Consider the following 13,522-nt stretch of genomic DNA (forward strand, 5'->3'; position numbering starts at 1 on the left):
GGGGCGGGCGGGCGCAGGGGCGGCGTCCCTACGGGAGGAATGGCTCGCCCAGCCCATGTCGGGGAGCGGCGCGGGCGGGAGGCGCGACGGGGATCGGGGGTGGCAGCGGCGGAGGCGGGCCAATAAGGAGCGAGGGAATCCGGGGTGTGGATTTTCTCTTCTCCTCCTCCTCCTCCGGCAAGATTGCTTCGCATCTGTTTGGGTTTTTTTTCTTAATCGCATCTTACGGAGGGTGTTTTTTTGTCTCCTCCTTCGCATCCTCTTCCCGCCCCAGTAATTCCTAGGGTGGGTGTTTTAAAGGCTGTTCTCCCTTAACATTAATAGTGTCAAACTATTATTATTATTGTTATTATTAAAATGGGATACACCACTGTACTGTCCTTTATCCATACATCTCAAGGCAGTTCGCAACATAAACAATGAAAGATAAAACACCAAAAACAAGAATAAAAACAATAACAAAATACATATTTAATGCTGTATTATTTTTAACACTTGATTGGGAGCCGCCCAGAGTGGCTGGGGAAACTCAGCCAGATGGGCGGGGTATAAATAATAAATTATTATTATTATTATTATTATTATTATTATTATTATTAATTATTATTATTATTATTATTATTATTATTATTATTATTATTATTATTATATTACACACAAACAAACTAGCCGTTCCCAATGGCATGATTAGCAACCACGTCTTTCTTCCAGACACGTGTACATTCTAGGCGAGTCCCTTAGAAGCAGGCCACTCACACAAGCAGGTTGTTGTTGTTGGGTAATTGATGCAAGGCAGGGGGGTCTGTAGAGGTTTAGCCAGCTACCCCACAGAGGCCAGCCCGACATTTTGGCACCTGAGGAAAAGCACAAAATGACGCGCGCCCCCACTCCCGCACCATGGAAGAAGGGGTGAGTGAAGATCCACGGGTGAAGGGTGGTATACAAATGTATTTAACAATAACAACAAGACATTGGGGATACGATCTGGGGAGGAGACTAGCAGTGCCTAATATGCACCAAGAGGTCGCTGGAGGGGTGACCTGGGGTGGGGAGCTGCCAAAGATGTAGCAGCAGTGCCAGTGGCATTCCTTGGAGGTCAGATCTGCTGCCCCTGTGGATCCTGTCACCTGAAGCAGTCGCCTTGCCTTGCCTCCTGGGTGGGTCGGCCCTGTCAACACTGCAGTAATGCATTTATTGAGTCTTAGACCCCAATTACACTACAGGGAGAGGTAGCCATTACTTGACAGGTCACTATTTTGGCCGTTATTAATTCACAAATTGTCATTGTCCAAACCTCTTCATGATTAATGCCCTTATTATACCCAAATTATGCTTGGTGGCATGGAGTATGTTAATATTTAATCGGTCCCATTTCTGAAGCTAGGGAAAACTCAAGGTCCAACTGGTGCCAGGTGGTTTTTTGTTGCATGCTGCACAGAAATCTCCTCCTTCTGTGTGATTTATATGTCCCCTCCCCCCATTTGTATTAGCAGGGTAAAATTCTGATTGATGTGGTTTTGGTAAGAAATCGTATTTGTTCCATTTTGCCTTTCAGCTTCTCTGTTTGTCCTGCTCCCCTTTCTTCTGACTGGGTCAAGCTCAGACATGGGTTGCTTGCCAGTGCTGGGGCCCTGTACCACAGTCTTGACATCACAGTAGCATTTTCCTCTATTTTTGCAGTGGAAGCTGCTGGCTTGTTGCCAGTGCATGTAATTACCATCTGAGAGCTTTCTTGATTCCAGTCTGTCCTTGTCTTTTCTCACATTTTCCACTGCTACAGAAAATCCTTTTTGCCATAAATGTAGTGACTGAATAAACAAATACTGGGAAGTAAAAGCCATTACTGCATCCAAAGTCTTTCCTTCCTATCTGCTCACCAAAATGGATGGTTCTGTTATTAATGAATTGCCTTAAATCTGTATGAGTTATTAAATGTCTACACTGTGTTAACAAAGTACCATGTTTATCTATTCTTTGCTTGGAGGCACTGGGTGGGAAATACTTAATATTTAGAGCATAAAAAACCCCCCTCTATATTTTGTTTTCATAGATAATAAAAGAACAAAGCAACAGTGGAGGGTGCAGTGAAGGAAACTGTTATATATATAATATCCCAGTCTGATGAAGAGCTCTAGAGAAATGGAAAGCTTTTGTGACATTTTGGTTGGTCCTAATAAATGTATTGCTTGATGGATTATGGACCAACATCACTTTATTTGCTTTGTGTGTTTTCTTTTGTTTCAGCCTCACAGCTTGTCCCATCAAAAGAAATGCTCTCCTGGATAACATAGCATTCACTGAACATTGTTCACAAATCCACACAAATAGTTTACAAATGGTTTCGTGGTACTTACTCAACACTTCTGGAACTGATCCAAATTCTTGTACTACCGGTTTCTAGGCTTGTCAAAACAATAAGCAATATTGATTTAAGGTGACAATTCTACACGTCCAAGCACCTTAATAAATGTGTTTACACTCAAGAGGCACTTGCCAGGACTTGCTCTTAGATGGAAAGCTCTTTGATATAGTAAGACATTGGTGATCAAATACTTGATACGAGAGTTGAGTTTGACTAATTACAAAAAGAGTATGCTGAGAGTATGCAGGTATATTAACATATTTCAAAACATCAATACTGAAAAGGATTAGCACTTTTGTCAGGAACTCTCACTCTGTGACGTTACATCAAATTGTGAGCTTCCCCATCAGCCAGTCCTATAGCGCCGGTACAGGGAAACTCAGAACATGTTGCATCACAGAGTAAGTGTTAAAACATGTTTGACAAAGAAGGGGAAGAATTAGCCATGGAAATGATGCTTTGGTGGCAGCCCGATCACAAAAACATGTGGGACAAGCTCTGGACTTGGTAGGATTTACTGTAAATAAGCAGCTTAGGATTGGGCTATAAGGATTGTGTTTATATTGTTAACCGCCCTGTGATCCTGATGAAAGGCGGTGCAGAGATTTAATTAATTAATAAGAAGCTGTATAAACTGATGTATCGTAATTTGCACACAAGTGCTCATAAAAACAATGGTAGAATTAGAGCTTCATTACAGCAAGAGATAAATGATAATTTTGAGCAAGTGCAAGTTTTTAGGAGATTTATGAATGGTCCCGTCTCACCTGCACCCCCGGTTTAATCAGTTGGTTGAATCAAAAGCATGAACAAGCTCTGTAGTCTGCTTATCCAGTTAACATAAGACAGGTTGTTTCTAGCACAAGGCTACCACACCTTTAAAGCACATTCTTTCCCTCAAAGAATTCTGGGCACTAGTTTAGTTTGTTAAGAAGGAGTCTCTTCCCTACCTGAAGGAGTCTCAAAGCGGCTAACATTCTCCTTTCCCTTCCTCCCTCAAACAAACATTCTGTGAGGTGAGTGGGGCTGAGAGACTTCAGAGAAGTGTGACTAGCCCAAGGTCACCCAGCAGCTGCATGTGGAGGAGCAGGGAAGCGAATCCGGCTCCCCAGATTACGAATCTACCACTCTTAACCACTACACCACACTGGCAATCAAGGGTTTTTGGGAACTGTAACTCTGAAAGGGGTAAACTAGTCTTCCTAATTTTTGTGGAAAAGGATGTGCTTTAAAGGTATAGTGTGTATGCAGCCTAAATGGGAAGAAATTATCGAGCACCTCCGCAGCACTCCTGTGGTGTGTGTCCTTTGAACAAGCCAATAATAATTTTCTGGTTCAGTGTTGACCTGTGCCCATGATGAAAGCAGGGCATGTCAAATGGATGTAGTTCACTTGTAGCTAACAAAACCTTCAAGTCAACTCTGGCTAAAATGCTGCCTTCTGAGTTGACTTCTGTTAGGAGCCCCATGGAGATGTCACAGAGGGGATGGGCCAATTATGAGGTTTTTTTAGGAGGGTGTAAAGTAAAACAGGGAGTTGGAGCTTAATAACCCACAGGAGGACCCAGGTGGGCTGAGGAAGGTGAAACTGGGATCTCAAGGAATGCCTCTGCTGGAGGAGGGGTCTCAAGCGAGTCAGGAGCTGGATCCTGGGGAAGGTTCAAGTGGGTTGTCAGAGAGGTGAGCTACCCCCGTGATATCGGACATCTCTGGTCAGGCACCTCCTCAGTAAGCAGCCTCTGCCTGGGGACGTGACAGAGTATGCTGGATACTGAGCTAGCACCTCCATCATCCATGACACAGAGAAGCCAGTGCCAGCACAAACCAACAGGCCCAGCCCACTCCCAGAAGTGTCCATTTGATTGCTCAGATCAGAGATGCCTTCACAAACTGCAAGCCGGCAAAACCTTTTGCCAACCATAAACGTATACATTTAATGGCTTCAGAAGATAAACTGAAAACACGTACCAAAAAATGAAACCGCAACATTGTTTTTGGTGCCATGCTTTTTATTTAAATGAAAGGGAAGGACTACACTGTACTAGGTTGGTAGCACTATGACAATATCTTACAGCACAGCTTCTGAAAAAATATGGTAGCAATGCTCCACAAAAGTGGACAAGTAAGCACACGATACACTGTACATTTCTCAACGGACGGTGCCCATTTAAATTAGAAATAAACAGAATTTGGCTTTAAACAGCCAAAGAATTTTTCCTTAAAAAAACCAACACCAACAGTCATCCAAAAATGGTTTCAGTAGCTACTATGACTGTCAGAGCTTGAACACCAGGTCTGGAAATTAGGATGGTTGGCAAATTCTGGCATATAAACAATAAAAACACCCCGCTCCCTCGAGGAAAGCACCGGTGTGTAACTGATAATGTCACTGATGAACACCGGACTTCTCCATGAAAGGCTTTTATTTTCTTAAACAAGATCCCAAATGAAGACATACTGTCATTAGAAAAAAAGAAAAAATCCTGTCCTTAGCTCTCCAAGTAAGTAGTAACGTTTTAATCGCCAAAGTCTCAATTTTTTAATTGTATTATTCACATCCTACCTTTCAACATTGCACAGACATCTTTTTTCTGAACGGTAGACAAAATTCATAATACATTCAATAATTTAAAATGACACTATGTTGCCACATTTTAAAAGAAATTATCCTGTTTAGATAGGTGTGCATAAATCAGTCAGTGGTATGTATTATTAAATTATATTTTTCTTTTAGCAGGAATAGTTTAGTTAAAAATCCTTCCATGTGATCTCCTCCATCATCTATCCCATTTATGTCCTATCAGCTCACCCCCAACTTGGGCAAGTTTTAACTTAGATGTATGCTTACATGGGTATGCAATATATTTTCCCTATGCCATTAGTTGGAGGATAAGCCTCGTTGGTAGAATGCATAGACCTTCTATCTCCTATTTTTAAAATATATATAATATATACACAGTATGTTTACACTTGAAATAGAAGATGGGTTAGATATCCTGGTTCATATACATGCAAACAGTAGGAATCAGCTAACCACAAATAGATCAGAGCCACATACCTATTAAACAGGTGGGTTTTGTGTTGGGTTTTTTTTTACAGTTTTAACAAATATACATAAATATAAGAACATAAGTTAAAGTAAATATTGATTGCATTTCTGAGAAAATGCTGATAAAGAACCCAGACACACTGATGCCTAAGGCCTTTTCATAATTTTAAAAAGGGCTGTTCTCTAAATTATTTAAGGACTTATCATTCCTATACATCATCTATATAAAGAACAGAAGCAGACTGTAGTGAAGTACTACCTCTCCAAGTCAAGCAGTTCAGTGGGAGAAGTGTACAGAATTTTAAGTTTTCCTTTGTAGGATGCATAATAAAAAGTAACAAACACTTTAGACAGCTAGTTCAAAACTGTCTTGAAGTTCCAACACTTGTCACAACACTGAAACGGAACAGGTTTAGCAATAATTCAAGTCTTTTCCTGAGAATGAGGTTCCACCTAGATCCCCTCCCACCCCCCAACTAAGTCCTCTGGTGTACAAATGTCAAAAAAGCAATCACAAAAATAAGGGTAGGTTTCAAGTTTGAGCTTTTCCACCTGCTGAAACAGTGCCTTGCTATATCTGTATAGGAATCCTGACAATAAGAAAGAAAAAGAAAGCAACAAGCAAACCTCCAAACAGAAATAACTTCTCTAAAGGAATCAGATGTGCAGCCCTTTGTTAATACTGAAAAAGGTGCCCCAGTGATTATTTTGTAAATGTTAACATTGCTGTATGTGTGTGGCTCTCAGCCATTCTTGGTTTTAATACACTCAAGATTGTCATGTATCATCATCATCAATACCATAATTTATATTAAACAAAATTAAATTGATGTCTTGGAAGAAAAATTACTTTGGTCCATATACTGGATGGCAACCTGGTGACACATCAGAATAGCTTTCATAGAGCAGGCTTACTCAATATAATTTTCTTCAAGTTTCTCAGAAGGACTCATACAAAGTGTCTACTTTTAAGACAATTAATACTGTTTTGCTTAGGATTTTGAAATAGCCATCCAGGCCGTAATCTCAGGAAGCAATGGTAGATGTCTGCATTTGTTTAGTGGTGCTATTTTATTTGGGTCACCTGTCATGCCACAGACACGTATCGTCCCCTTTGCTAAATCTCAGAATGTTAAACAGCAGTTTGGACTGAACCGTAAGTGGACTCCTGTTCAGAAGAAAAATGCAAAACACAATAGTGCATGCAAAGATCTCCCGTCATGCTTCCCTGGATCAGGGCAATGGTGGATTTCTAAATATAATGACAATACCTTTATAAAATAAGTTTCCTTGTGGAACAAGCAATGACAGCCATCACATTTCCTTGCCAGAGGTTAAGACATGCTAGCAACATTTAATCCTGGACATCCTCTCCAAGGAAATTTTCTGGTGCAAAACCCTTTGAAATGAATGAAAGTCAAAAAAAGAACGGATACCTTCATTTCATTGCAAAAAGGTTTGTGCCCTCTGTTACCGGCAGGCCACTTAAAATTTAACGGTGTGGCAAATCAAAACAGAACATTTCTCCAGTGAAGATATAAAGAGCAGAAGCAATTTCCAAAACAAGCATAACACACCAAAGTATAAGGCAATGAATTTAATATATACTTTAATTTCAGTCACTACAGATTTGCAAACATTCAATAATTCAGTGTTTTAAAAACGAGAGGAAATGAACCCTATAAACTGTGAGCACATACCCATCTCCACTCTGAGTCAGTCTTTCATGAGCACACGAATGCATAATCACTTAAGTGTCAGTTTTCTGCAAGTCTTCAATACTGTGTTTACATTCCAGTTGTGCATGATGACATAGCTTTTCTCTTCAGATCCAAGTTCAAAGAAATCTTGTTGGCAAATAAGAACCTATTTTCTAATAGGCAGCAAATACGAAGTGCAAGTTTGCCACAAACGTGGCAAAGTACCCTACCCCCCTCCGAGTTACTATGCCTTTGTAGGTAAGAGTTTTTTTGGTGTTACTGGTCTCTTGCTCTGCCACAAATGGCTGTGGATGGTAATAGCGTCGACACTGGCAGAGAGCGTTTTAGCAGGTATGTGGCTGAACTGCTTCCTGTCAGAGTTGTACTTATAGAGCCCCTCAATCATCTTCTTACTGATGGACTTGGGGCCTATTCCAGTCAACTTACTGATTTCTTCTGTCTCAGGGCAGTACGTGTACAAAGATCGGAACTGGCAGCCTGAGTCGCGGAAAAGGATAAGGAAGTTGTTGGCATCTGATTTTTCCATTTCCTGAAAGGGGGAGGGGAGGAAAGAGGGTTCAAATTGTGTACAAGTTAACATCCAGTTTATGGGTATTTTCAATGCTCCTACACTTATGACAGAAACTATTTCATGTTATTGAAAATGTAATAGCATTGTAAGCTTGGCTTATTTACACATGTGTGAAGGCATCACAAATCCAACAACACAGATACAACTTTCATATCATGGACCTGAAGTTGCACATTCAGTTGCCATTAACTATTCAACAGTAAATTATAGAGAAATCAAGTGTTATACATGCATGTGTGAACAAGCAATATAGGGTGCCAAGAGTAATTTTAAAAACTACATTCCTGGTGCACCAGACAGTTATAGTCTTATTTCAACTAATGTTATAACTATTTAACAATCTTTATCATCAGAACAAGCTCATGAGAAGTGTTACTAGAGAATTTCACGGTGTATGTATTCCTATTCTGGCAAGAATATTGTATTAAGGAGACAGCTTAGCTTAGCAGAGGACCCAGAACAGAGGATGAAAAGGAGGTTAGGAGTTTCAGTGCTATGGCTGCACCAGAAATACCATTAATGCACACCATTAATGTTTACGGGGTCTTGGTAAACAGAAAGACTCCCCTCTGAACTTGCAGTGTAAAGAAAACTGTCCCCCCAACACTTCCTACCTATCCACAACCTGAACTTCAGATTTTCAGTTTCTTCTACCCCCTTCCCCTTTACAGGTTTGCCTTACCTCTAATATTTTATTCTTCTGACCTTCGTTTACTTTTCCAGCCAAGCAGCAATGAGCCAAGGCATTCTGGATTATATGTTTGTTGGATTTTGCACTGGGTTCTTTGTACAGCTTTGGTCCTAGAGAGAGAGATTTTTAAAAACATATATATGAATAAATGAACATGGTTTAGAGCAGGCAGAGGCAAGGAACCTTTCTGGCTCTGGGGGCCAGACCTTTATAGCTGCACTCCATGGGCCAAATTTGACAGGTGGCCAGGGCAAGGAATTTCTAAGGAATTTCCTTCAAACCAAACTCTTAATACTCCAGCTTCTCAATCTTTATTATGGTTGGGGTATTTAACTACCACCTGATACTAAGTGAAGCAAGATTGTAATCTGGTACACTAGCTTGCTGTTATTACTCTGTATTACTTTTTCTCTGTTACTTACCGGCTTTCCCCACCACCACCACCTCAAAGCATCTACATGTTCTTGTTTGTAGCAAATAATTCAGCAACAACTCTTAATATACCAACCTGTATATTCTGTAGCAGAAGCCACAGAAGATGTCGTTGATGCGTTTTCCCAATCCTTTTCTCCATTACGACTTCCACAACGACTTGGAGATACGAATCCTTCCACAGATTCAGACCTAAAAGTTGCATTTAAACAGGAAAGAAGATTTGGCCAATCTATTACCAAGCATGATTTCACAATGAAAAAATGGTAGCATTTCACGATGAAAGACCTGAAGATAAAGCACTGTTAAACACAAATATGGAATCAAATGATTTAACAGCACGTAAGTTCTTCCAAATGTCCAAGTAGCTTCAGGAATGAGTGGGAAGGATGTCAACTGTCCATCAGGCAAAGCTGGCTAAATTCAGAAAAATTGGTGGGTGTTTCCAGCCCCTTTGCCCTTATAAAGCTATCAATGGATATGAAAGCACCCCCTCTACTTCATATTAGTCTACACAACTTAGAGAATTTAATTCACTCGTAGATATTTCAGTGGCTTCTTAAAATTAAGGAGAGCTGAATGATTACATTTTTAGAAGTGCCATCCTGTGTGTCACGAAATTAAAAGATGCCTGCTTCTTGGGAGACAGCATCTTAAAAAGCAGAGACATCACCTTGCCAACAAAGGTCCGTATAGTTAAAGCTATGATTTTCCCAGTAGTGATGAATGGAAGTGAGAGCTGGACCATAAAGAAGGCTGATCGCTGAAGAATTGATGCTTTTGAATTATGGTGCTGGAGGAGACTCTTGAGAGTCCCATGGACTGCAAGAAGATCATACCTATCCATTCTTAAGGAAATCAGCCCTGAGTGCTCACTGGAAGGACAGATCCTGAAGCTGAGGCTCCAATACTTTGGCCACCTCATGAGAAGAGAAGACTCCCTGGAAAAGACCCTGATGTTGGGAAAGATGGAGGGCACAAGGAGAAGGGGACGACAGAGGACGAGATGGTTGGACAGTGTTCTAGAAGCTACCAGCAAGAGTTTGACCAAACTGCGGGAGGCAGTGGAAGACAGGAGTGCCTGGTGTGCTCTGGTCCATGGGGTCACGAAGAGTCGGACACGACTAAACGACTAAACAACAACAAATCCTGTGTGTGTTTATGTGTCCTGTGTATGCCATTCCGTGTGTGTTACTACAGGTGTTGGCTCATACCTAACAGTCCAATAAAAAAATGTACACATCAACAGAAGCAATTAAACAATTCCCTCAGCCTGGAAATTAAGTATGTGTAGATCTGTTTTGTGACGACTGTATATGGAAACGGCTATAGGAACATACTCAAAGTTGGTCTAATCTGAAGAGCCATGAACTATTCTTAATTATGCATTAACCACTGCCTCACTGAATGCACACTGTTGTGCCAAGTCACATAAATATGATCATTTCCCTCAAATGTAAATTGGAACTGAATATTTACCTTGGCGTTCTCTTGCCCGATTGCACACTGTCGTCTCCGGTGTTCAGTGATGCCAACGAAAGGCTAGATGCTGAGGGGAGATGGGGGGAACAGCAACACAGTGAAGGTGTGAGCCTAGGTAAATGCAAGGAACTTTAAAAGAATGCAGATACAGAAAACAGAGTCTGTGAATTAGATGCACCACCAGGAAAGAAAATTTGCTAAGTTTTCTGAGAAATATTCTCTCTCTTTACTGGCCCTATGAACTCTACATCTGTAAACATATAATGCGTATTTTATCCTCATAAGTCTTTATATAGTAAACGTAAACGATAGCATGGTTATAGGTTGTTCTAAACCTAAACATCACCATGGAGCTCTGTATCAAAAGTATGAAAACCTACTTTAAAAGTAGAGGCAATGTTGTCGTATCGGTCCAGGTCATGCTGCCTCAAAATTTAACTATGTAAGGAGTGATGAAACAATCATTCTTTGCAGCTTTTATAATGTGATAACTAGGCATAATGAAAACCAGTAGCCTGGTAGCGTTTAACAACCCCTCTGCCCCCCAATCTTCGGGCAAGCGACTTAAAACAAAAAGCAAGAGGGGAGGACAGATACAACAGAAGGTTTAGTGTCACCCCAGGATTACAGGGCCTTGAAGAGGAAGTAGCTGTGCATCACTTTTCAGTTTCTGAGTACAGTGGTACCTCATTTTTCGAACATAATTCGTTCCGGAAGTCCGTTTGAATTCCGAAATGCTCAAAAACCAAAAGCCTCAAAACCGAAAACTCAAAACAGAAGCTGCATTTCCTGTTCAACTTCTGAGGCACGTTCAAAAACCAAGGCACTTAGTTCCAGGTTTCCGATGTTTGAGTTCCAAAACATTCAACTACAAAGGCGTTCGAAAACCGAGGTACCACTGTACTGCATGTCAAAGCTGGAATTGCAGCATCAAGACTCCTCTTTATATTTATTACCTGGAGGACCTTTGATTGGAGTTTTAGGTGACTCAATATGATCTCTGTGAATGGATTTTGGACGTGGCTTCTTTTGTTTGGACATGTGGAGGCGAGGCTTTATGACAATGTCCATATCTTCCATCAGTTTCAGCTGCTTCCGCCTTATATATTCTTGCTTAATAAACTCTCGACGTGCTCTTTCATCTTCCTTCTTCTGACGTTCTTCCTCAGACTTCCTCCTTAGAAATTCAGCATCGCCATTAGCAAAACCATCCTTCTCACAAACTAAAACCAATTTTTCTGATTATAAGTTACCCAAATGCTAAGTATCTCTGTTACATTCCCAGAACATATCCTGGTCTCCAAATTTTAGTGTACATATTTTAACTGTATGCTCATGCTAAGCTTTGTGGAGCAATTCACACAAGTACTGGCATAGTCCTAAAGATCCAGTTGAACCAGATTAGGGTAAATATTAAGTGAAATGCCCCTTAGTACTTCAGTACCACCTAACACTTTAGTATTGTGTACCCGTATATATCAAGTGGCTTTTTAGGTTTCTTGGTAATATTCAAAGAATAATTATTTTGAAAGTTTAATATTCCTTAGTTATGCAAGAAATTTATTTTAGAATGTTCACATTTTCACATTTAACTGAAGGTCAAGATTGGATACACAGCGTTTCATTCATTCTGAACACAGGAAAGCTGCAAATAGCTTCTCTTTGCGAGTGATTGTTGCAATGGCTGATGTAGGTGCCTTTTTGCTCACTGAAGGGGTGAGGCACAGCCACACCAATGTGTGGCCGTGCCTCTTTCAGCTTTTTTAGATGTGGCAGCCATTTTGTGTTATGCCACATCTCTGGGCATCCATTTTGTGACTAGCTTTCTAAAATTTCCAAATGTGTCCCACTGGCCTAAAAAGGTTGGTGACACCTATCTTAATCAGTTAGTAGAAGGTTTTAAGTGGTCTTAGCATAGGAAACAGTTTGACAACAAGGATCCCTCGTAGGGTATAGCAATTAGGCGTCTGATTTCTAAATTTAACTCTCTCAGAAGATTAGCATCTGCAGTTGATCTTACTTTGTTTCTTCTTTCTTATATTCCAACTCTGCTTCCAGTTGCTGCTTCCGAAGTAAGGTTTCTCTTTCCCTTCTCAATCGCTTCTCCAGCAATGCCGCCCGTTTCACTGCCATTTCGTTTTCAGCCTTTTGATCATCCTTGAAGCAACATTTAGGAAGGAATGTCAATCATTATCTCAACATTGGTAGAAGACTTTATCCACAGTACAGCCATTGAACTAAAATGGATTGAGATCAAGAGAGAAATTTAAAGATTGGTCTGAAGCAGGGGTGTGGCACCTGGGGCTTCCAGATGTTGCTGAACTACAGCTCCCATCACTCTGATCATCGGTCATGCTGATTGGGACTGATGGGGCCAGAAACACGTGGACCGGCACAGGTTCGTCATCTCTGGTCTAAAGTTACTGAGACAACTATACCGAATTATGCAAGGTGTAAGGTAAAGGTAAAGGGACCCCTGACCATTAGGTCCAGTCGTGGCCGACTCGGGGGTTGCGGCGCTCATCTCGCTTTATTGGCCGAGGAAGCCGGCGTACAGCTTCTGGGTCATGTGGCCAGCAGGACCAAGCCGCTTCTGGAGAACCAGAGCAGCGCATGGAAATGCCGTTTACCTTCCCGCCAGAAGGTACCTCCCCTATTTATCTACTTGCACTTTGACGTGCTTTCAAACTGCTAGGTTGGTAGGAGCAGGGACCGAGCAACGGGAGCTCACCACGTCGCAGAGTTTCGAACCACCGACCTTCTGATTGGTTTAACCCACAGCACCACCCGTGTCCCAAGCATGCAAGGTCTAGTACTTATTAAAATTAGATTGTTCAGTTGTAGTATTATACCCCACTGGTAGCTATGCTAGATTAACCACTCCTCTATAAAGGATCACACTCCACTATGGACAGAGCACGTCTGTATTACACTCAACCGCAATTCTGTAACCTATGATGTGGTTTATTTACAATACATTTGCAGGGAGAAGTGGATACAACTCCACTTGCAGAGGAGCTTAAATCATTTATTATCTGCCCTAGTGTTTTATTTTGAACAATACACGATGGTGAGAAAGGCAACAGAGGCGAGTCATTCCCCAGCTCCTACCTGTTGCAACTGTGCTTCAAAACAGCTTCTCAGGCAGGTGCTTAGCAAGCTGTTTGGAGCATGACTGTGAGGGTGGACGATTCACGGGAAGAGTTAACCAAACA

At 41.2% G+C, this 13,522-nt stretch overlaps 1 protein-coding gene across 2 annotated transcripts in view; it reads right to left on the reverse strand.

Annotated features, from left to right (window-relative positions):
• Positions 1-4,582: 4,582 nt before the first annotated feature.
• CAMSAP2 (calmodulin regulated spectrin associated protein family member 2) overlaps positions 4,583-13,522 on the reverse strand; it is a 79,595-nt gene continuing 70,655 nt past the window's right edge. For both annotated transcript variants that reach the window (XM_081194271.1, XM_081194272.1), the window contains 6 exons: positions 12,328-12,464; positions 11,264-11,484; positions 10,305-10,374; positions 8,902-9,017; positions 8,385-8,503; positions 4,583-7,660 (listed from right to left, as the gene is read on the reverse strand). In XM_081194271.1, coding sequence (XP_081050397.1) covers positions 7,355-7,660; positions 8,385-8,503; positions 8,902-9,017; positions 10,305-10,374; positions 11,264-11,484; positions 12,328-12,464 — 969 coding nt within the window. In that variant the 3' untranslated portion in view covers positions 4,583-7,354. The remainder of the gene's footprint in view (positions 7,661-8,384; positions 8,504-8,901; positions 9,018-10,304; positions 10,375-11,263; positions 11,485-12,327; positions 12,465-13,522) is intronic.

This window comes from Podarcis bocagei (assembly GCF_964188305.1).
Source record: "Podarcis bocagei genome assembly, chromosome: 5".
Taxonomy (NCBI): domain Eukaryota; kingdom Metazoa; phylum Chordata; class Lepidosauria; order Squamata; family Lacertidae; genus Podarcis; species Podarcis bocagei.